This window comes from Entelurus aequoreus, linkage group LG12 (assembly GCF_033978785.1).
Source record: "Entelurus aequoreus isolate RoL-2023_Sb linkage group LG12, RoL_Eaeq_v1.1, whole genome shotgun sequence".
Classification (NCBI taxonomy): Eukaryota; Metazoa; Chordata; class Actinopteri; order Syngnathiformes; family Syngnathidae; genus Entelurus; species Entelurus aequoreus.
Genome location: NC_084742.1, coordinates 34,533,341 through 34,557,967, shown reverse-complemented (window position 1 = coordinate 34,557,967; position 24,627 = coordinate 34,533,341). Strand labels below are relative to the sequence as shown.

The following is a 24,627-nucleotide window of genomic DNA, read 5'->3' as shown; positions in this document are numbered from 1 at the left end:
CTTGTGATCCTGGCGCTACTGTATATTGTTTGTGTGTGTTAGCGCTTATAACAACAATATCACTAATACGTGGTTAATATTCAAGTCACGAAATGTAAATAGAGTATCGTGGGCGGTTTTTGGATGGTTATTTATTGGGTTTTATGGGTGGAATAGAGGACCTCCCATTGGCTCCGCAGCAAGCGGACTTTTATTTACGTTTGTTTACGAATTAGAATACGTCTATTGTTTTTAATTATTTCTGACCGCCCACATATGTTGACCTAGGATGGAGGATTCTTTGTCCATCATATATCTTTGCAGCACAACCACATCCTTTCTCACAGCCATTTGTGTGTAACTGCAAGTTTGCACATAGATTTAAAATGTGCAGTCTGTACAGCAGATATGGGCATCTGCATCAAAAATACGATTTGCCTGAGTGGCTGGACAGCTAATGCTAAATATAGATGCAAAACAGCGACCACAGAACAGTCTTAGTATTAGTACTTAGTATTGAGAAATCCCATTGTGTGCGCTGAATGATTATATTTGCACCTGTTCCGCCCAGTATTGTGGGTATTCAAATAATTAGAATATATTCTGCATCTACATCAGTGGTGTCAAACTCATTTTAGATCGGGGGCCACATGGAGAAAAATCTACTCCCAAGTGGGCTGGACTAGTGAAATCACGGCACGATAACTTACAAATAAAGACAACTTCAGATTGTTTTCTTTGTTTAAAAATAGAACAAGCACATTCTTAAAATGTACTAATCATAATGTTGTTGGGGGTTTTTTACACTTACATGTTGCGGTTAATAGTATTCTATCTTTATTTGTTGTTATTTATACTTCCTGAATAAATTATCTGATAATGTTCATCAGTCAACTCATTGGTGTTCATTGTCAATCCATCAAGATAAAAAAAAGATATCAAAATCAAAATACAGGATGTTATTTATGTAGTTTGCTCATTTTTCTCAACTGATGTACTAACATCATGTGGTTTATTTTGCACATATGTAGCATCATCTACAAAGATACAAAGAATTGCTATGGTGACATCTAGTGGACACATTTACAACAGCAGTTTCTTTCATTCAAAAATTTCGGCTCATTTTTATACTTTGCAAACTCATCCCACGGGCGGAATAAAATCTGTTTGCGGGCCGTACGTTTGTCACCCCTGGTCTACATGAAGACAGGCACGCTAAATGGATTGCGCCCTCTATTTTGCACATTTAAGAGACGCAATCCTCTTAGCACGAGCTCAGTAGATCAGCTTTGTGTGCGCTATTAAGTTTGCACGTGTTTTATAACACGCAAACCTTTAGTACATCAAGCCCTGAGTTTGGACAGTGTCAATCTCCTAGCCCACTTCTAAGGGGTCGGCCAATAGGACGCGGCCGCCGAAATACTCCCTGACAACGCCAGCTGACTCTTTATTGTCCTTTAAGGTGTCAGCCGGCGCTGCTTATTCGGTCCAGGGATGTGAAAGAAGGCGTCTAGATGTTGCCGGAAAGAGACGTTTGAGGAAAACGCCTTCCCTTTCCATCAGCACGTACGCGCCGGATCCAAGACTACAACCGCTTGGGAGCAAACATGTGGGAGGAGAACTTTGATACGGAGCAGTAAGTCGCCTTTCCAAAACACCTGTGAGTGTTGTGGCACTGAAGGAACAAAACAAACCTGTCTGATGAATTAGCGTTAGCTGCCTAGTTCACCCAGTATCGGTCAGTCGAGCCTAAGCTATTTTAGCGTCATTCTGACTGTAAATATCATTCTTTTGCCGTGAATATACAGTGTTTCCTTGTGCCCGCATGTCGACCAGTGACGTCGGCCAGAAGCTCGACTACTCGCCCGTACCGTGGCAAGAGTACTTCGATCAGATGGAGGACGTAAACGTGGGCCAGGCCGACAGCCGAGACATCTTCCGGGTTTACAAAGCGGGACACGAGGGGCCCCTGCTCGTTCTTCTGCATGGGGGAGGACACTCGGCCTTGTCCTGGGCAGTCTTCACTGTGAGTGCTCCCAACAAAGCGTACAAGTGAAGACATTAGGCTAAATCTCATGCTTTGCCTTCTTTTTGTGTGTTGCAGACCGCCATCGCTGCCAGAGTGTGCTGCCGGGTGCTTGCCATGGACCTCAGGGGTCACGGTGAGGGAACCAAACATCCCTTGTCTCATTTTGATAGCAATTACAAAATAGTTTTCATTGTGGATTTTGTGCTTCATCCAGGTGACACTCTGGTCCGCCAATCAGATGACTTCTCCACTCAAACCATGTCCAGGTAACCATGTCTGGGATGACAACAACAACGAGGAGTCACGACTTCTTGTGAAATAACACTAATAATGCTTCTCCTCCATTTGCAGCGACATTGCCAACGTGGTCAGAGCATGCTACGGCGAGACTCCTCCCCCCATTGTCCTGATTGGCCACGGGGTCGGCGGGGCGATTGCAGTGCACACATCCGGCAATGAGCTGTTGCCAACCACTGTGGGACTGGTGGCCATCGATGTTGTCGAGGGTGAGGAGTTTTTTGTAGTTCTGCTCAGTTTATACTCATTCATCACTCCGAAATGGCGATTTCCCAAACGTGGATGGCAGGAAGTGCAATGGAGGCGCTTCACAGCATACAGAATTTCCTGAAAGGAAGACCCAAGTCCTTCAAGTCTATGGACCACGCCATCGAGTGGAGGTGAGCATTCATCGCCACAGTTTAGTATTGTTTAATACTTTGTTATAGCTGCATACAATATGAAAACTGCCCACGTTAGTGTCAAGAGCGGGCAAATCCGGAATCTGGAATCTGCTAGAGTGTCGATGGTTGGTCAAATCAAAAGGTAAGCTGGTGTTAATTGGTCAGTAGAGGTGCCTGACTTCATCCCCGGTCCCTCCTCTTAATTGGTGCTCTGTGTTAGGTGTGAGGTAGAGGAGACTGACTCTCTGGAGCAGGCCAGCCCAGTGAGCGATGTGGTGGTCGAATGCAACGAGGAGTTCTACGACCAAAGCTATGATAAAGACAACGCCGCCACGGAGGTGAGCCTCAGCGAAGGCCAGGTATGAAAAACACACTCGAACATCAATGTGACACACATCCCATTGTAAGCATCCTCACAGCCACCATTTGGCACTGGAAATGACGAGAGAATGTGCATGTTGTGGTGTGCCAGAGTGTCTACAGATGGCGCATAGACCTGTCGAAGTCGGAGAAATACTGGGACGGCTGGTTTCGGGGAACGTCCAACCTCTTTTTGTCCTGCAACCTGCCAAAGCTTCTCCTCCTGGCTGGTGAGAACCTAATGATCTCTCAATGTTCCTTTCTACCAGCTTGCCTAAAGCTCATATGAAACTCTCATGTGTTGGCAGGAATCGACCGGCTTGACCGTGACCTGACCATAGGCCAGATCCAAGGTAAGCCATGCCCCGTCGTTCCCATAGTAGCCAAGAATTCTAGGGAAAAGAATGCTAGTTGGAATAGTTGCAAAGCTTTTTATACATTGTGTGTGCATCTTTGCTGAGGTCTCCATGGAGATAGCACCTGGTGCTGCCAGTCAGCGGTGAAGCGGAAAGTGACATCACGGCCGTGTGCGTGCATGTGTGTGTGTGTGTGTGTGGGTTCTTGTAATTTTACCCTTCTTAAGACATCAACAAGGAAAAGTATCTTCCATAAAGAGGACCGGTGAACAAGTTAGGACATAAATCATGGTCCCAATACGGAAAACCATTGCATCTAATAGAGAATGTCTCCTTTGCACCCCTGGTGGTGAAATATATCAAAATTAGGGTGGTCCTAAAAAGGAGGGATTTTTCAAATTGACTGTGTCGGTTTTAAAAGTGCTCCCCCTCCGGCCAACATATGAAATAACAAGTGTGTGTAAAAAAATTAAGTGCTCCCCCTCTGGCCATCATATGTAATAACAAGTGAGTGTAAGAAATTGAAATGCACCCCCTTTGGCCGAAATTAACAAAATAAATATGTATATAGAGAAATACTGTAATAACTTGTAGAAAATAATGAAGATTAAAAACCAATTACAAACGAAAAATTAAATTAAAAATTAATTAACGAATCACAATGTGTCGATTTTTTTCTTATAAAAATTAGGAACAATTTCTCATATTCTTTCTGTTTCTGTGATATTGCAATATTTCTTGTAAAATTATTGCATTTTTACTTAAAATTATTACTTTTTAATGCAAAATGGTGGCATTTGTCATATAAAATTCTGACTTTTATCATAATATTGCCAATTTTTTTGTTGTTCTTGTAAAATAGTGACATTTTTTGAGTAAAATTATGACTTGTCATAATTTTGCCAAGTAAAATTCAGATTATTATTATAATATTGCCAACATTTTAAAGTTTTCTTACAAAATTGTGCCTTTTGTCGAGTAAAATTGCGACTCTTTTCATAAAATTGCCAAAATGCTAAGCTTTTCTTGTGAAATTGCGACTGTTATTGAGTAAAATTCCAACTGTTATCATAATATTGCACAAATGTTCAGTTTATCTTGTAAAATTTTGACTTGTGTTGAGTAAAAGGACAACTTTTATGATAATACTGCCAAAATTCCAAGTTTTTCTTGTGAAATTGTGACATTTTTTCTTGTGAAATTCCAACTTATTTTTCACAACAAGCTTTTTTATATTTGCATAGTATGTATATATTATTAATGTTGTAAATACACTTCTTTATATATCTAGAAAGGGTGGTCCTAAAAAGGTTGGCATTTTTCTCAGGTCTCAAGAAGGTACTAAATGCAAGAATGTGTGTGCATGTGTGCGTGCGTGCGTGCATTTGTGTGTGTGTGTGTGTGTGTGTGTGTGTGTGTGTGTGTGTGTGTGTGTGTGTGTGTGTGTGTGTGTGTGTGTGTGTGTGTGTGTGTGTGTGTGTGTGTGTGTGTGTGTGTGTGTGTGTGTGTGTGTGTGTGTGTGTGTGTGTGTGTGTGTGTGTGTGTGTGTGTGTGTGTGTGTGTGTGTGTGTGTGTGTGTGTGTGTGTGTGTGTGTGTGTGTGTGTGACTTAGACTTAGAAAATCTTTATTGTCCCCGAGGGGCAATTTGGTTTGCAGCAGTAGTCATTAAAACAAGGTTCAACAGTAAAAACAAGGTACAACAGTGAAACAAGGTACAAATACATAAAATACATACAACATACAAACCATCATGAAGGCATTGAGCTAAAAAGTAAAAGCATTTGTAATACAATTAAAACTAATCAACACACGTCGCTTCCCACTAAAGTGACTGCATAGCAGCTAAGCTTGTTTAAGAAGCTCATTTATAAAATCAACAGCTGAGGGAACAAAGGATCTTATGTATCTGTTGTTTTTGGCCTTTCTATTACTAGGGGCGTACCTGCATCCTGAGGGCAAGAGTCTAAACTCTGGGAAGAGAGGGTGCTGAGGGTTGACCAGAATGGCCTTTGCCTTCTGGATGACTCTGGCCTGATAGATCTGGTTCAGGGGGTTCAAGGTAGTGCCTATGGTCTTTTGGCACACCTTAAATATACGACCTAGTCTGTTTTTATTGGCCACACTGAGGTTACCAAACCAGGAAGTGATAGAATAAGTTAAAATGGACTCGATACAAGATGAATAGAACATCCTCATCAGTGTCCTATCAACCTCAAAGCCCCTCAGTCTCCTCAAGAAAAACAGCCTCTGGCATCAAAGGTCAATTTAATGTCTAAAATTGTGCCTAGATACTTGTATTCACGGACTATCTCAACAGCAGAGCCATAAATGAGAATGGGTGCTTTGGCAGGGGGATCACGGCGAAAGTCAATGTACATCTCCTTCGTTTTATCGCCATTAAGCTCCAGGTACGAATCATCGCACCATTTGAGAAAGTTCTCCAAAACCGGACCGTGGTCTGACTCTTTGGCCTGCGGGAGGCTGACTATGACCGAGTCATCTGCAAACTTAGTGATGTACCTTGACTGAAGTGTGCTCTGACAGTCATTTGTATACAGTACAAACAGCAGGGGGGACAGGACCCGTCCCTGGGGTGATCCTGTGGAGCATAAGCGAGCGTCAGACATTGTGCTATTAACACGGGTCCTCTGTGATCTTGAGGTGAGAAAGTCCACTAGCCAGCATATAGTACCAAAGTCAATATTGGACATATTCAGCAGTCTACGAGCCAGAATGTGTGGCTGCATGCAGTCGAACGCAGATGAAAAATCCACAAAGCATAAGCGTGCATGTGTTTTATTTCCATCTAGATGCCAAACAAAAAGGTGTAGTAATGTTGCTATGGCATCATCCACACCTTTCCTGGGCTGATAATCAAACGGTAGTGGGTCAATTGCATCCTGGGTCATGACCATTAAACTCTGCTTCACTATTTTCTCGAAGCTTTTCATCACCAGGGAGGTCAATGGCACAGGGCGGTAGTCATTCAGTTCCCTTGGTGATGGGACCTTTGCAACAGGTACTACAAGGGACTCCTTCCATAATTTGGGGACACAGTTCTGTGATAAAGACAGTTGGAAGATGTGAGAGAAAATGCCACATAAAAACAGACCACATTCTTTAAGTAGTTTACCACTAATGCAGTCAGGCCCCTGGCTTTTCCTCACATTTGTCTGCTCAAATGTTCTCCAGACATCCATTTCATTAATCTGAATCTGACTGCTCACAGGGGCACCTCTGAATTCAGATAGTTCATTACTGAAATCATGAGAATGAAATCTCAAATAGAACTGATTTAAGTCATCTGCTATTACAGAATCAGGCTTGTGGGGGTTAGACAGACCTTTTTTGGAGTCTTGCATTCCGACCATGGACTTAATTCCCCTCCAAGCAGAGCGTGAACTACCATTTTTAGTTCTTCCTCTACCTTATCTTTATACTGTAGCTTGGCCATTTTCATCTCTTTTTTGACCAGCTTGTGAGCTTCTCTTTGTTTTCCAATATTACCCTGATAAAAAGCCAACTTTTTCAAGTTTAAGGAATTTTTAAGGGATTTGCTAACCCATGGCTTATTATTTGGGTATACTTTAATTATCTTCCTCGGGATAGTCATTTCCTCACAAAATTTAATATAACTTGTCACAGTGTCACTCAGTTCGTTCAGGTCCTTACAAGAGTCTTTAAAAACATCCCAATTGGTGCTGTCATAGCAACCATTTAGTTCACGAATAGAGCCTTCGGTCCACACAGCCACCTCCTTGCACTCCACTTTTCCTCTCTTGAGGGCCGGTTTATACACAGGGGCCAGGATGATGCTGTTGTGATCAGATGAGCCTAATGGTGCTAGTCCGTAGGATTTGTAAGCGCCTTTTATGGTGCCACAGCACAGGTCCAGAATTTTTCCATGCCTAGTTGGGCAGGTTACATACTGGTAAAAGTGACCTAGGGACTTCTTCAGGCTACATGAATTAAAATCTCCCAATAAAAAATGGGGGGCTTCGGGGCTGATACTTTGAAGACGGTGCACAAGTTTAACAATAGTGGATGTTGCCTCTCCCATATTAGCTCTGGGGTGGATGTAGACAACTGTCATGAACAGCTGTGGGATTTCTCGCGGTAAATAAGACGGCCGCAGTGAGACACTTAAAAGTTCAATGTCGGGGCGACATATAGTTTCCCGCACCGTGACAGTCTTGCACCAGGCTGGGTTCACATACAAGCACACGCCTCCCGTCAGCTGTGCGTCTCTGTCGAGCCGAAAAGGCTGCCCGAAACCAGTGATTTCCAGGTCCTGGTTCAAGTCGTGATCCTTTAACCACGTCTCTGTTAGTGCAATCACACAAGCGTTCCTGTATTCGGATATGCAGTTTACATGAGCTTGAAGCTCATCTACTTTGTTCCTCAGTGATTGTGCGTTACTGAGGATGATGGAGGGAAGGGTTAAGTGGCGTAATCCAAGTCGGCGAAGCCGCTGTCGCACTCCTCCTCTCCGCCCTCGCTTCCTTTTCGAGACCGCTCCTCGCGGCACCGTGCGCGGCTTCCTCGTACGTGCCGCCGCCCAAGGTCCCGACTTTTGAGCCTCTACAGCGGATCAAAAAGTCACGGCTGTATTGCAGTGAGTGGAGCTGCTGGCCGCTACACCACTACAGTTCTCAGCTGTGACTGTACCTCGGGCAACGCCATTCAGAGCTCCTCTCATAAGAGCCGCTCGGCCGCAAAGCCTGTGCGCTCATTGGCTCATGATGATAACACAAAACACTGATCGCACATGACAAACAGAATAAAAGAAAAAGGACAAACAACAGAGCGACTACTTTTGCATGTCGCTGCTCAGAGGCAGCGCCACTTCCAAACGTCTCCTCCCATAACCATGTGTGTGTGTTGTTGTATTTCTACCCTTCTTGAGACATCAAGGAAAAATACCTTCCATATGAGGACCAGTGAACAAGTTAGGACATAAATCATGGTCCCAATACGGAAAACCATTGCATCTAATAGAGAATGTCCCATTTGCACCCCTGGTGGGGAAATCTATCAAAATTTTAGGGTGGTCCTAAAAAGGAGGGATTTTTCAAATTGACTGTGTCGGTTTTAAAAGTGCTCCCTCTCTGGCCAACATATGAAATAACAAGTGTGTGTAAAAAATTAAAGTGCTCCCCCTCTGGCCATACATGTGTGTAAGAAATTGAAATGCACCCCCTTTGGCCAAAATGTATCAAATAAATATGTATATAGAGCAGTGGTTCTTAACCTTGTTGGAGGTACCGAACCCCACCAGTTTCATATGCGCATTCACCGAACCCTTCTTTAGTGAAAAATAAAATGATGGTTTTTTTTCAAATTCAAGACAATGTTATATGTTTTTGGTAACACTTTAGTATGGGGAACATATTCTAAGTAACAAAGACTTCATTTAGAGTTTTTTTGACACTAGGGGAACATATTATAAGTAACAAAGACTTAATTTAGAGTTATTTGGTTAGGGTTTGGGTTAGAGGGTTAGGGCCAGGGTTGGAGGGTTAGGGTTATAATACGGCCATGCCGAATAAGGCATTAATAAGTGCTTAATAATGACTAGTTAAGAGCCAATATGTTACTAATTTGCATGTTAATAAGCAACTAATTAATGGTGAATATGTTCCCCATACTAAAGTGTTACCATGTTTTTTTACTGGTGCACAAAATGAACCGTGCATGAACATCACCTTGTTCAAACAACAAAACCAACACAGTGCATAAACTCACAACAAATTACACACCTGCAAATCAGTCTGACTTCTGCTGTTGCCGTATCCGTAATACGCCGATAGGGAGAAGATTTTATTTACACGATGAGTCGGGTGTGTCTTGACCTCCGCCGAACCCCTGACCCCGACTCACCGAACCACTGGGGTTTGATCGAACCCAGGTTAAGAACCACTGATATAGAGACATACTGTAATAACTTGAAGTAAATAATGAAGATTAAAAACCGATTACAAACAAAAAATACAAAATTAACTAACAATGTGTCGACTTTTTTCTTATAAAATTATTGCAATATTTTCTCGTAAAATTATTACTTTTTTATATAAAATTTTAACTTTTTAATGCAAAATGGTGACATTTGTCATAAAAAATTCTGACTTTTACCACAATACTGCCAGTTTTTTTGTTGTCCTTGTAAAATAGTGACATTTTTTCAGTAAAATTATGACTTTTGTCATAATGTTGCCAAGTAAAATTCCGATTGTTATTATAATATTGCCAACATTTTTAAGTTTTCTTATAAAATTGTGACTTTTGTCGAGTAAAATTGCGACTCTTTTCATAAAATTGCCAAAATGTTAAGCTTTTCTTGCGAAATTGCGACTGTTATTGAGTAAAATTCCAACTTTTATCATAACATTGCACAAATGTTCAGTTTCTCTTGTAAAACTTTGACGTGCGTTGAGTAAAATTACGACTTTTATTATAGTACTGACTGCGATAAGGTGGCGACTTGTCCAGGGTGTACCCCGCCTTCCGCCCGATTGTAGCTGAGATAGGCTCCAGCGCCCCCCGCGACCCCGAAGGGAAAAAGCGGTAGAAAATGGATGGATGGATGGATTATAGTACTGCCAAAAGTCTAAGTTTTTCTTGTGAAATTGTGACATTTTTTCTTGTGAAATTCCAACTCATTTTTCACAACAAGCTTTTTTTATACATATCTTTATATAGCTAGCAAGAGTGGCATTTTTCGGAGGTCCCACACACAAGAATGTGTGTGTGTGTGTGTGTGTGTGTGTGTGTGTGTGTGTGTGTGTGTGTGTGTGTGTGTGTGTGTGTGTGTGTGTGTGTGTGTGTGTGTGTGTGTGTGTGTGTGTGTGTGTGTGTGTGTGTGTGTGTGTGTGTGTGTGTGTGTGTGTGTGTGTGTGTGTGTGTGTGTGTGTGTGTGTGTGTGTGTGTGTGTGTGTGTGTGTGTGTGTGTGTGTGTGTGTGTGTGTGTGTGTGTGTGTGTGTGTGTGTGTGTGCGTGTGTGTGATAAGATGACAATTGCAGTGCGTCTATCTGTCTGCAGGTAAATTCATGATGCAGGTGCTGCCCCCCTGTGGTCATGCAGTGCAAGAAGACAAACCAGATAAAGTAAGAACGCGTCACATTAGTTAGTGTTGTGTCTGGTCCAGTTACATCAAATTAAGGTGTGTGTTATTGTGTGCGTGTGTTTGAAGGTTGCTGACGCCGTGGCCTCCTTCCTGTTACGGCACAAGTTTGCAGAAGCCAGAAGAGAAATTAGGTAAAAGTGACAACTGCTTCTCATCATACTGTCGTTTTGGTCTTCGAGCTCACACAAAAGTCATATTTATTATTTGTATTGCCTCTACAGCTCAAACTCTTTTACGGAATGAGGTCCACATGTAAGTTATCTTTTCTCATATGTAAAGATATGATGTTCATATGAAACCACGTGTAGATTGTTATAGGGTCAGTGTTTAGGTGAATGCATACCTGAGTTAGGGGACTCGACTCCCTGAAATGTTTAATTTAAAAATACACCCGGGTAGGACTACCGGGTTTGGAGCAAATAAATGGCATTCATTTTAGTACAATGTTTGGTAATAAGTGTTTGTTTATATTCTTATAATAAAATAGCATTTGTGTCAAAATATTGGGGTCTTTTTGGGGTAAATGTAAAATGTATGTAAGCAAGTAATTTACTGTGATTATTCACAATGAATCCAAATTCAAAAGTGTGATTAATCTGATTAAAAACACCTTTAAAGTAACGTTGTGAAGAACAATTACCGTATTTTTCTGACTATAACTCGCAGTTTTTTTTCATAGTTTGGCCAGGGGTGCGACTTATACTCATGAGCGACTTATGTGTGAAATTATTAACACATTACCGTAAAATATCAAATAATATTATTCAGCTCATTCACGTAAGAGACTAGACGTATAAGATTTCATCGGATTTAGCGATTAGGAGTGACAGATTGTTTGGTAAACGTATAGCATGTTCTATATGTTATAGTTATTTGAATGACTCTTACCATAATATGTTACGTTAACATACCAGGCACGATCTCAGTTGGTTATTTATGCGTCATATAACGTACACTTATTCAGCCTGTTGTTCACTATTCTTTATTTATTTTAAATTGCCTTCCAAATGTCTATTCTTGGTGTTGGGTTTTATCAAATAAATTTCCCCATAAAATGCGACTTATACTCCAGTGCAACTTATGTATGTTTTTTCCCTCTTTATTATGCATTTTCGGCCGGTGCGACTTATACTCCGAAAAATACGGTACTTGAGCTGTGTGATTAATTTATGTTTATACTTTTTTAAGATTAATCGCATGCGTTAACCCGTTTTACTATGACATTACTGTATATAATTATTAACATGATCAAAAGGTTTTACATACAGTACAGGTTAAAAGTTTGGACACACCTTATTTCAATGTATTTTCTTTATTTTCATGACTATTTAGATTAGATTATGTAGATTGTCACTACAGGCATCAAAACTAGGACACTTGTGAAGTGAAAACCATTTCAGGTGACAACCTCTTGAAGCTCATTGAGAGAATGCCAAGAGTGTGCAAAAAAGAAATAAGACCAAAGAGTGGCAATTATGAAAAAACTAGAATATAAAACATATTTTCAGTTATTTCACCTTTTTTTGTTAAGTACATAACTCCACATGTGTTCATTCATAGTTCTGATGCCTTCAGTGACAATCTACCATACAAAAAATAGTCATGAAAATAAAAAAAACGCATTGAATGAGAAGGTTTGTCCAAACTTTTGGCCTGTACTGTATGTTAATCTGATTTAAAAAATGTAATGCAGCCCATCTTCAGCAGAAAATGACTTAAACTCCCGGAAATGTCTCTGGCAACGCATTTCCGGCAGTGTGTCCAAGTAGTGTTACCATCCTGCTTATATGCAAATGGAGGTTAAACTGACTGCAGAACCAAACAAGTGAATATGGAAGATGTTACTCAGCATGTTGGCCTTCTTAATGGGACATTTGAATACCAAAAAAACATGAGGGAACAGTGGATTGACGTAGTGTTATGCACACCCCGTCGGAAGGAGTTTTCTTGTCTTTAAAGCACTTTTATCTTGAAATACAACCATAACACAAAATAAGTGACAGGTCAACATTAATGTGAATACATGTTTGTTTAAAAGCAAATAGCTTTTGTTCGTTAACATGATGCTATAGGTGTTTAATAAATATGCTACAAGCATATAAAGTATATTCTCTTCTTTGTTGAGTCTATTTGCAAATGCAAAGCTAAACATGATTAATATACATTAAAAATGAATAATCGTGATTAATCGAATTCAATCCACAGCAACCCTGTGATTAATCTGATTAGTTGAGTTGAGTTTGTGTTTATTTGGAACATGCATGCATACAACATGATACATCACAATTTCCATTTTCTCTGTTCAACATGTTCAAAAAGGAGTATAAGAAGCAGAGCTTATTTAATCTTACCCCATTCTCAATTTATTCACAAAATACTCCATAAGTAGTAACATTAAAAAATAAATAAATAAATAGTGAGTGAAGTGAGTTATATTTCATATAGTGAGATAAATAAGAGTATCTAGAAAATGAATGGATGGACAAAATAAATTCAGAATGTTTATCATGGTTCTTCTTTGTACTTTGTAAACACTTGAAGAGTTTCTTGCAGTGGATCATATTAATACATTGTTGGATTTATTTGCTTAATCCATTCCATAATTTAATTCCACATACTGATATACTGACGGTCTTAAGTGTTGTACGTGTCGTGGGTACAAATGTTTTAAATTACATTTTTAGCACACACATTAATATATAAATATGTATAAACATATATTTATTCATACATACATATGTATATAAGTATACATTCTCTTTCAGAATAGCAAAAAGAAGATCCTGATCTGATCCACATGCTTCAAACAACACAAACCTCCATTATTGCTCCATTTTCATGGCTGATTTATTGCTGTAGTCCTAAGCTCTTAACAATAAAATTGACAGTTAATGGTCAAGTCTGCTGTTTTTGTATTTTTCCGTGTGGTAAAATATGACTTTAATTTCTGTCATACTTGTTCCCTCCCTAATCCCCAACTGAATGAGAAATAATAAAAACAAGAAAATCTTACAACACAACAGACAGGTTTAATTAAAACACCATTCACAAAAGCAGCCATGACAGTGCATCGTCATTATCACATACTATTACAGTGCTAAAATAAAATATATAGGGTACACCATTGACTCGCCACTGAGATGGTGAAGTGAAAGCTTGCAAGCATTTTTAGGAAGAACTTTAAATTTTTAAGGGAGGGTTTTACAACAGAAAAAGCAAATGTTGTAGCTCACAGCTCCCCATAAAACAGTTAATTTGACCCAAGTATGTGAGGAAGAACATATTTATTTCCTCCAAGTGTAAAATTTAAAGTCTACATTTCACACAACCGATGGTGGTTATTTTTTTATTTATTTTAGATGCAACTTCAGTCCAGGACATGTGAAATAATCAACATTTAAAAGAATTCAAACAAGACAGCCAGGCAACACATTTAGCGGGTCACATCTCCGTCCCAGAAATGATCAACCAACCCCCTATCAACAAGGTCCGCTTCAAGCAGTTTAATATTTACAACAAGAACACGTCAGCACCGTGCTGAGGACCAGCATGGCTGCACAGCGGGAGAAGTAACGGGGTCAGGCGGGGGTCAGTCAGTCTTGGTTGCTGAGTGTGAGCATTACAAAAATAAACATCTCTTCTGGTATCAAAATAGATGACAATCTTTATCCGTCTCAGCGGCAGCGCCACAACAGGCTTTCATATTTACACGCCGCCCCTCTGCAGTCTCTTTTTATGGCGTCACTGTGAATTTAGAGGAATAAATCTAAAAAGTATTTGCCAGACGGGACAAAATGTGATAAAGGATTAAAAAATTGATTGTCAAGAGACGGGACAAATGTAGGTTGTTTTTAAAAAAAGGCAGCATGAGATTATGGTACACTGCTTCATACCTCAGGCAGAATATATGAGGTCCACATCTTTAGTTTCCTTTCTTGACATCACCAGCCTTTTTTAAATTTTTTGTTTTGGTGGGGGGGTCCTGATGACGACCGAGGACGGAGAACATCTGAAATTTAAACCAATCTGCAACAATTGTACACACAGGCAGAAAAAAGGGGGAGCTGAAAAGTGAGTTGAATACTGTGAGCTGTAATACTGCCAAGTCAACCTAAAAATTCAGCACATGACATCACCTGGCAGAGTGAACTTAGTCCACAAAAAAACTGGAGTTGGATTTTGGAGCACAACAGGAAGTGAGCAATGGGTCTGTGTGGAAAGGCTCAGGTAATAGAACATTCCAGAGAACATTTTCCTGATCAAATGTTTCTTTTAAGATTCAGGAAGTCTAGTGTGAATCCAGACGAGGCAGGATTAGAGATTTCAGTGACTACAGATACTTTTATCAGACTGGAACATACTGAGAAGAATAATAACAGATCCAAACTGGGCCAGTTCTTTGGGTGTGTTTAGGGCCATTACGGTCTAGACTCGAGCCCTGCATCAGTTTTTGAATACCTCCAGTGCAGAACCAATCCAAACCGGAACCAGCTTCTGTCTGCAATTCTTAGTTTGCTCGGTTATGGATTTATTGGGGCTCCTTCAGGACTCGTTCCATGGGCGCCTCCTCATCTAAAAGACCAGTTTCCACAGCAATGACCAGCGAAGCCACAGAAGCGCTACTCGCAATCGGCTGGAGCTCACCTGTAGGAGGAACAAGGTGTCAAGACAAGAGATGTTCCAAACAGAGTTTTATGCTGCAGATACCGATCATCCATGAGTGAGTGAGAAAGACCAATACCTATCATATGTGTATTAACTGTGATATTTTGTTAATCCATTTACTGTTATTGACAATACTATCACAATATTTAAACCAGCTCCTTATCCTCTTTTATTACATACAAGTGTGTGAGCAAAACACAATAACTAAACAAAAGCAAACATTACTATCTACTACTCATTTAAATCCTTTGGTTTATGCACTGAAAGTCATCCTGTGTCTAGACAATTATTTATTGAGTTTGCAAACATTAACAAAAACAAAAAATTAAAATTAAAATAGCAACCTAATCATTCAAGTATTGATCATGTACTGCAGGGGTCGGGAACCTTTTTGGCTGAGAGCCATGAAAGCAAAATATTTTAAAATGTATTTCCATGAGAGCCATATGATATGTTTTAACACTGAATACAACTAAATGCGTGCATTTTAAGTAAGACCAACATTTTATGATATGATATGAGTATGATAAGTCTCTTATTCTTTGTAATAACATTGTTATTCTGAAGCTTACCAATAGTAATTAAAATACTTCATACCATTAATGCAACTTCTTGAACAGGTGCGGTGGAAAACGGATGGATAGATTAAAATGCATGAGAACGTTTTATATTTTGAACGTTATTTTTAACACTGTAATTACCAGCGTAATTATTCATTACTTATCGTGTTAAGCAATGCCAGCTAAGATTTACCTGAGAGCCAGATGCAGTCATCAAAAGAACCACATCTGGCTCCAGAGCCATAGGTTCCCTACCCCTGATACACTGATCTTTTTTTTTGTCAATTAACGGGTCAATCGGCCCTCCTCTTACGTGTTGTGTGCTGACTGTGACAATGCTGACACACCCGCACTTTTATCATCCGTTCTCTAGTCTAGACTTTTATTAATTTACTTGCTAATTTCCTTTTAATAACTGCTTACTTTCTGCTGTAACGCGGTACCATCTCCACTTCTTAAATTTTACCAAGCACTTATTTCTTAGTGTTGTTCAAAAGCGAGCTTAGCTTAGCTATCAACATGCCTGCTCCTGGCTTGCTCTCGGTGTGTAACATGTTAAGCCTCATCCTCTAGTGTCCTTAAGATACTGAGAGATTCGTTTTTTTGCCATAAAGGAGATGATGATTATTAGATTAGGGGAGCGGCTCCACACTGTGTATGGAGACACATAATGAGCTGCTAGAAGCTTTTCAATAGGGGAACTAAAAATAGTGTTTGCCAAAAGGTATGGCGTTTGTAAACACAGGGAGTAGCTAGCAACACCGATGTTCACCTGTGTGCGTGTCGGTAGTGGCCGTCAAGGGACTGTCCCTTAGGGTGTCGGGGTCCTGGTAATCCTGCGGCAGTCCCACCCTTCGCACCCCAGGGTCCAACACCACAGAGGAGCCTCCCTCGCTTAGCGTGCCATCGCTGGACGCCCCAGAAACTACGGCCTCCAGGGCCAAGGCCCCAACTCCACCCATGCCGACACCCGCTACGCCACCCAGAGCCAGGTCATAGTCCAACGTCAAGTCATCCAGACAGTCTGCATTCAGCTGTACAGAAGACGAACAGAGGTGCATTAAAAAGAACCAATTATATTCTCCTGCTGCCATACTCACAGCAATGCCGAGCGCCTTCAAGATGTTCATTTTGCACATGGGACACGTGCGATGGTCCAACAGCCACGGGTCCACACAGGTCTTGTGGAACAAATGTCTTCAATGACAGAGACAAGTGGAGTCAGGCCCAACAACAGGAAGGGGCATACTCGGAGTGCACAGTGTCTACCTGCAGGGCAGGATGCGGACCACGTCGTTGGCCTTGTAACCTTCGATACACACGGCGCAGTTGTCAAAGTCAGCCTCGGTCTCTTGGTCGCCCTTCCTGATGGTGCGCACCTGCAGCTTGCTGATCGCCTTTTTGGCTGCGTCTCCAAGACGACGCTGGAGGAGACAGGAAGTTCTGATTATGACTGGCCTAAACCAGTGTTTTTCAACCACTGTGCCGCGGCACGCTAGTGTACCGTGAGATATTGTTTGGTGTGCCGTTGGAAATTATGCAATTTCACCTAATTGGTCGGAAAAATATTTTTTTGCAAACCAATAATTATAATCCGCAAACAATGTGCCGTTGTAGAGTGTCTGTGCTGTCTGGAGATCAGCAGAGTGACCATGTAATACTCTTCCGTACCAGTAGGTGGCAGCAGGTAGCTCATTGCTTTGTAAGCCTACTTTGAGACAAGAGAATTAATGATGGTTATGGTTTGAAGTCATATCGAACAATTGCATCAGGTATTTGATGAGAACGACTTTAGATTGTCAATATAGACTATTGAGTTTCGTTTTTGACATTTTCAGCTGGTGGTGTCTGTCATGTATTGGTTACTCGGGTCACAGGACAATACCGGAACCATTGTAAGGGGAACTTAAGGGCGGGGGACACAGAACACGATGACATGTGTTGTGTGTTGGACACCTGGAAGTGGAAGAAGTAAGAGCGGGAATAAAAGGCAGAAAAAGACAATAAGCTTTCTTTTGGTGTATTATTAAGCTTAGATTGCTAATAAGTGAACTAATAAGTGACAAGTTTGGCACACAACAATGGCGACGAGGATTGAATAGTGTCCCCCTGGATTTTTTCAATGAAAAAAAATGTGCCTTGGCTCAAAAAAGGTTGAAAAACACTGACCTAAACAACCCTTCACTGTTCTGTGTCTGTTTATTTTCTATTTGTCCTACCTGATTGCGGTCCCTTGCATTTGCGTATCGAAACCTCTGGATGTAGTAGAAGACCAGCCATGCCAGTGAGATGATCATCAGCACGATGAAGGAGATGGACACGAACACAACCGACGTCCTGCTCACGTATTTCTGCAGGTTCCTCGTTCCAATGGTGATCGTCATGGTGACTGTTACGTTGCGCTCCAGCAGCGCGACTACCTCTCGACCTTTGAGCTCCGGGATCATGATAGCCACCACCTCGCCTGTGCCTGAGGAGAGGAGAATGCTGAGGCCATAGAGGTGATAGGAGGTATTCGCCTCCACACTCATATATATATATAGGCCTCAGATGTTCAAGTGTCTCGATGTCTTGTTTGAGATGGAGAGGTGCAGTACCTGCAGTAATTACCTGAATGCAAAGCTCTCAAATTACCAGCCAATATAAATGACTTATCCTCAAGCTTTAGTACAGACCAAAAGGACAGGGTGACTGGGCTCACCCTTAAAGACAGGGTGAGGAGTCAGTTGGGTGGAGCTGCTTCTACGCCACATCGAGAGAAGCCAGTTGAGGTGGCTCGAGCATGTCCAACCAGCAAAAGGGGTTCTGGGTAGACCTAGGACATGTCGGAAGGACTTTTGTCTCACAACTGGCCTAAGAACGTTGAGGTCTTCTACATGGAACTGAAGGAATTGGCTGGGAAATGGGCTTTCCAATAAGCGGAAGAAAATGGATGCGAACAGGTTTTATCCGACGCGCGGGATGAGTTTGCTAAGTATAAAATGAGCCGAAATGTTTGAATGAAAGAAACTGCTGTTCTACATGTGTCCACTAGATGTCGCAATAGCAATTCTTTGTATCTTTGTAGATGATGCTACATATGTAAAAAAAAATCAAATAAACCACATGATGTTAGCGCACCAGTCGAGGAAAATGAGCAAACTACATAAATAACATACTGTAATTTGATTTTGATATTATTTTTTTTATCTTGATAGGTTGAAAATTAACACCAATGAGTTGACTGATGAACATTATCACATAATTTATTCAGAAAGTATAAATACGACAAATAAAGATAGAATACTAGTAACCGCAACATGTAAGTGTAAAAAAAAAAAACCAACAACATTATAATTTGTACATTTTCAGAATGTGCTTGTTCTATTTTTAAACAAAGAAAACAATCTGAAGTTGTCGTTATTTTTAAGTTATCGTGCCGTCATTTTACCAGTCCGGCCCACTTTAGAGTAGACTTTTCTCCATGTGGCCCCCGATCTAAAATTAGTTTGACACCCCTGGACTAGACTCTTACAGAGCAGAGACCATCCATTTTTTTTTCTACCGCTTCTCCTGTTCGGGGTCGCGGGGGTTGCTGGAGCCTATCTCAGCTACATTCGGGCGGAAGGTGGAGTACACCCTGGACAAGTCGCCACCTCATCGCAGGGCCAACAGATAGACAGACATCATTCACACACCAGGGCCAATTTAGTGTTGCCAATCATGCCCGAGGTGCATGTCTTTGGAGGTGGGAGGAAGCCGCAGTACCCGGAGGGAACCCACACAGTCACGGGGAGAACATGCAAACTCCACACAGAAAGATCCCGAGCACAGGATTGAACCCAGGACTTTCGTATAGTGAGGCAGCACGGTGGCACAGGTGTTAGTGCGTGTGTCTCAGAGCAGAGACCCTCAGCAGCAAATTCCTTTAAGACCACTCCTGTATGAACACCTGGATTCCACATTTCCCATTCCACAACCTACTTTTAGGTACTACTACTGACAGCTTGACTTGTCATCACTTGCCAGGAATTTAAGTCCTAACTCGGAACCAAAAACCGTAACGCATTAATATTATTTTTATATTTAGGGGACGGCGTGGCGCAGTTGGGAGAGTGGCCGTGCCAGCAACCTGAGGGTTCCTGGTTTGATCCCCAGCTTCTACCAACCTAGTCACGTCCGTTGTGTCCTTGAGCAAAGACACTTCACTTTTGCTCCTGATGGGTCGTGGTTAGGGCCTTGCATGGCAGCTCCCGTCATCAGTGTGCGAATGTGTGTGTGAATGGGTGAATGTGGAAATAGTGTTGAAGTGTATTAATAACTCATATTATGTTCTACATATGGTGAATGCTCATATTCATCTTGGAGAAAGCAAACCTTCAAGTTTGAGTACACAGTGGTATTTCAGTTTGAGCACATGATAAGATAAGGCCCCTTAGTTTGATATTCGCAGGTGAATTGGATCACTTCTCGTAGGAAGGAGGCCCTAATTGGGACTTCGGAATGTAAAACCTGCTCAGTGGCCTTGTGGTTAGAGGGTCCGCCCTGAGATCGGTAGGTCGTGAGTTCAAACCCCCGGCCGAGTCATACCAAAGAATATAAAAATGGGACCCATTACCTCCCTGCTTGACACTCAGCATCAAGGATTGGAATTGGGGGTTAAATCACCAAATGATAATCAAGGGTGATGGGTCAAATGCAGAGGATAATTTCACCACACCTAGTGCGTGTGTGTGACAATCATTGGTACTTTAACTTTAACAAAATAGCCATATCCTTGAGAGGAAACTACCCGTGTAGTTCAAATCCCAACCTTTAAGTTATGACTTAAAGCAGTTGTTTTCCAGACACTTATACACAAACATTTCCTTTTATGGTCAGGTGGTGCTGTTAAGACTTAGCGCACACCCAGACAGACAAAGAAGGAATATAGCAACTGATAGTTTGGCTTCTCCAAGGCAGGAATCCTCCATTTTTGACTTGTTTAAATGACGCTCGCTTGTAATAAAGCAACTTTTCGTTCGGAGACGGGACGTCTCTTTTGATCCAGCCACACTGCCGTGTCACCCTTCTGTCCGGACGAGGATGACAAGACCAGAAATACACTTCAGTGTCAAAGCGCTTACCTTGAAGGGAGAAAAGCGCTATACAAGTATAACCCATTTAGACTGTGTTAGTTTATTCGGTAACACTTTAGTATGGGGAACACATATTCACCATTAATTAGTTGCTTATTAACATGCAAATTAGTAACATATTGGCTCTTAATTAGTGACTTTTAAGTACTTATTAATGCCTTATTCTGCATGGCTTTATTATACAACCAGTAAGCCATTAACTAAGAGTCTTCCCTCAATAACCTCAGAATTATTGCTTATTAACCCTAACCCTTATATGTTCCCCTAATGTCCAAATAACTCTAAATTAAGTCTTTGTTACTTTAAAAAGCAACTAATTAATGGTGAATATGTTCCCTATACTAAAGTGTTACCGTTTATTCTAATTAGACCATGACTCCAAAGTGAGGGGGTTTACCTGGATGAGGCATAGTGATGGTGTCGTTGGCAATAGCCGAGCCCACATTAAAGATGACCACGGCCGAAGCGTTGTGCTCGGCGGCGTGCCGGATCTTGTCCTTGTAGGTGCAGTTGCCCCGCGCGATCAGAGCCACCCAGGCCCCGGCGTGGGCCGGCGCCGGAAACGGCGTGCTGGGGTCGCAGGCCTGGCGGTCGTGCGGGGCGGCGGGCAGGACCACCACCCCCTTGGCGTCGCGCTTGGGCGAGTGTTCCCCGTAGCGGCCGCACTCGGTCTTGTCGGTGCGGACCGCCTTGGTGGCGGGCTCCACGTAGGTTATGTTGACGAAGGCCGTGTACCATTCCTCCCGCTCGGCCACGGTGAAGTCGAGACACAGTAGGTGGACGAAGCAGAAGGACAGCAGCCACGTCGAGAGGGCCAAGCTGCGACAGGCCGCCACCACGGAGCACGGAGCCATGACTGGACTCAAACCTCCTATTCCACCATGGCAACCAGTCGTCCTTTTTTATGGCAGCTCCCCCTTTTTCACGCTTAGATATGTAAGGCGCCTTCAGCCGCTCCCCTGCAGCAGGCTACGTATCCCCAGTCGCTGGCTAGCCGTCTCCATCTCCGGCGAACTAAAATATCCGCAGGTTAAACACGAACACTGACAGGAAATAAACACACGGCGAGCAGGCGAATTAGACTTCCCCCTCAAAAAAGAGCACCAGTCGGGAATGAAGAGCTCGACGGCGGCTGTTAGTTAATATTGTTAAATTGTAAACGCCATTTGAGCTGCTTTGTTTTGACTGGGCCTGGACGTTCCAGTATAAAGCGACAGTTCGTAAAGAATGCTATTTCCGGTTATGTGCTTAAAGCGCAGACTGTCCGTCGAGTGACTACAACTAAAACCATCGATATTATAGCTACCAACTTGTGTTTGCTTATTTACCATATATATATAATTATAAATTGTATGATATCAGTTTATCCCTTTGAATAGGCCTTCCAAACGCAAAAACGACCGAGGTATTCTGTTATTTTGAAATACATATCATGTGTACGTCCGGTCTGAGTTTGTCTTACTCAGTTCCGCATCAAGTAGCTGTTGTGTGCAGCATTACCAAGCTGCACCACCAAGCGGCCTGGCATAAAAACAAAAATAATTTAACCTGGCATAACAACATAAAAATGACCTGATTTCTATATTTCAACAATTGATCTTTATACAAGATGGCGAGTCAACAGGTTCTAACTCATGAGTACAGCTTCAATCGGCATTATAGCTGCAAAGTGGACTTTGCATCTTACTATACATGTTCGTATTGTTTAGTTCAGTTGTGTCTCTTTACATTGGCACTTTAAACACAAAAACAATAATTGTGTTAATTTATTTTGAAGTAAACATCTTGCACACATCCTGTTTAAAATGTGTAAATTCTCTTGCACTTCAAGTCACAGTGTCAGGCACCGAGTTGATATATATATATATATATATATATATATATATATATATATATATATATATATATATATATATATATATATATATATATATATATAAAACATTACTACATATACAAAACCCAAAGCCAGTGAAGTTGGCACATTGTGTAAATTGTAATTTAAAAACAGAATACAATGATTTGCCAATCCTTTTCAACCTATATTCAATTTAATAGACTGCAAAGACAAGATACTTAATATTCAAACTGGTAAACTTTGTTATTTTTTGCAAATATTAGCTCATTTGGAATTTGATGCCTGCAACATGTTTCAAAAAAGCTGGCACAAGTGGCAAAAAAGACTGAGAATGTTGCGGAATGCTCATCAAACACTTATTTGTAACATCCCACAGGAGAGCAGGCTAATTCGGAACATGTGGGTGCCATGATTGGGTATAAAAGCTCAGTCATTCACAAACAAGGATGGGACGAGGGTCACCACTTTGTGAACAAGTGCAGGATCAAATAGTCTAACAGTTTAGGAACAACATTTATCAATGAGCTATTGCAAGGAATCGAGGGATTTCACCATCTACGGTCCGTAATATCAAAAGGTTCAGAGAATCTGGAGAAATCACTGCACGTAAGCGGCAAGGCCGAAAACCAACATTGAATGTCCGTGACCTTCGATATCTCAGGCGGTACTGTATCATAAAGCGACATCAGTGTGTAAAGGATATCACCACATGGGCTCAGGAACACTTCAGAAAACCACTGTCAGTGCGAAAGCCATTTATCAACAACATCCAGAAACGCTGCCGACTTCGCTGGGCCTGAGCTCATCTAAGATGGACTGATGCAAAGTGTAAAAGTGTTCTGTGGTCAGGCGAGTGCACATTTCGAAATTATTTTGGAAACTGTGGATGTTGTGTCCTCCGAACCAAAGAGTAAAATAACCATCCAGACTGTTATAGGCGCAAAGTTCAAAAGCCAGCATCTGTGATGGTATGGGGGTGTATTAGTGCCCAAGGCATGGGTAACTTACACATCTGTGAAGGCGCCATTAATGCTGAAAGGTACATACAGGTTTTGGAGCAACATGTTGCCATCCAAGCAATGTCTTTTTCATGGACGCCCCTGCTTATTTCAGCAAGACAATGCCAAGTCACATTCTGCACGTGTTACAACAGCGTGGCTTCGTAGTAAAAGAGTGTGGGTACTAGACTGGCCTGCCTGTTTTCCAGACCTGTCTCCCATTGAAAATGTGTGGCGCATTATGAAGCGTAAAATACCACAACGGAGACCCCGGACTGTTGAACAACTTAAGCTGTACATCAAGCAAGAATGGGGAAAAATTCCACCTGAAAAGCTTCAAAAAATTGGTCTCCTTAGTTCCTAAACGTTTATTGAGTGTTGTTAAAAGGAAAGGCCATGTAACACGGTGGTAAAAATGCCCCTGTGCCAACTTTTTTGTTCTAAGTTAATGATTATTTAAAAAAAAAAAACATTTTTGTTTCTCAGTTCAAACATTACATATCTTGTCTTTCAATTGAATATAAGTTGAAAAGGATTTGTAAATCATTGTATTCTGTTTTTATTTACGCTTTACACAACATGCCAACTTCACTGGTTTTGAGTTTGTGTATATATATATATATATATATATATATGTATATATATATATATATATATATATATATATATATATGTATATATATATATATATATATATATATATATATATATATATATATATATATATATATATATATATATATATATATATATATATATATATATATATATATATATATATATATTGATATAGACATATTAATTAATATCATATTATATAGAATAAAAACAATTTTTAATTTAACATGATTGCTACATTGTAATAGTTTATCTTAATATGCAATATGCCTTTTTTCAACA

General features: G+C 41.1%; 2 protein-coding genes across 5 annotated transcripts in view; one reads left to right on the top strand and one right to left on the bottom strand.

Annotated features, from left to right (window-relative positions):
• The window catches only part of LOC133662097 (protein phosphatase methylesterase 1-like), a 40,529-nt gene extending 27,168 nt beyond the window's left edge, over window positions 1-13,361 (top strand). For 2 of the 4 annotated variants that reach the window (XM_062065782.1, XM_062065781.1), the window contains exons 2-15: window positions 1,442-1,617; window positions 1,809-2,005; window positions 2,084-2,141; window positions 2,223-2,274; window positions 2,360-2,514; window positions 2,595-2,685; window positions 2,765-2,830; window positions 2,909-3,047; window positions 3,161-3,278; window positions 3,357-3,401; window positions 10,445-10,509; window positions 10,596-10,660; window positions 10,751-10,781; window positions 13,295-13,361. In XM_062065782.1, coding sequence (XP_061921766.1) covers window positions 1,587-1,617; window positions 1,809-2,005; window positions 2,084-2,141; window positions 2,223-2,274; window positions 2,360-2,514; window positions 2,595-2,685; window positions 2,765-2,830; window positions 2,909-3,047; window positions 3,161-3,278; window positions 3,357-3,401; window positions 10,445-10,509; window positions 10,596-10,660; window positions 10,751-10,772 — 1,104 coding nt within the window. In that variant the 5' untranslated portion in view covers window positions 1,442-1,586 and the 3' untranslated portion in view covers window positions 10,773-10,781; window positions 13,295-13,361. Of the gene's footprint in view, window positions 1-1,441; window positions 1,618-1,808; window positions 2,006-2,083; window positions 2,142-2,222; window positions 2,275-2,359; window positions 2,515-2,594; window positions 2,686-2,764; window positions 2,831-2,908; window positions 3,048-3,160; window positions 3,279-3,356; window positions 3,402-10,444; window positions 10,510-10,595; window positions 10,661-10,750; window positions 11,107-13,294 lie in introns of those variants that run through there. The other 2 variants (XM_062065784.1, XM_062065783.1) reach the window with 2 other exon arrangements.
• Window positions 13,362-13,496: 135 nt separating this feature from the next.
• LOC133662096 (RING finger protein 150-like) lies at window positions 13,497-22,097 on the bottom strand. The gene is made up of 6 exons (XM_062065780.1): window positions 21,269-22,097; window positions 17,974-18,224; window positions 17,024-17,178; window positions 16,855-16,951; window positions 16,527-16,788; window positions 13,497-15,173 (listed from the first exon to the last, which is right to left on the bottom strand). Exons 1-6 carry the CDS (start codon window positions 21,723-21,725, stop codon window positions 15,058-15,060), a joined length of 1,338 nt encoding a protein of 445 aa, XP_061921764.1. The 5' UTR covers window positions 21,726-22,097; the 3' UTR covers window positions 13,497-15,057.
• Window positions 22,098-24,627: the final 2,530 nt, after the last annotated feature.

Excerpts from the sequence above, each read along its gene's own strand:
- LOC133662096 (XM_062065780.1), bottom strand. The coding sequence starts at position 21,725 with ATGGCTCCGTGCTCCGTGGTGGCGGCCTGTCGCAGCTTGGCCCTCTCG. Across the intron at positions 16,789-16,854 it reads TGAAGGCGCTCGGCATTGCT|CTGAATGCAGACTGTCTGGA; the intron begins GTGAGTATGGCA and ends TCTTCTGTACAG. Across the intron at positions 15,174-16,526 it reads CACTACCGACACGCACACAG|GTGAGCTCCAGCCGATTGCG; the intron begins GTGAACATCGGT and ends TTCCTCCTACAG.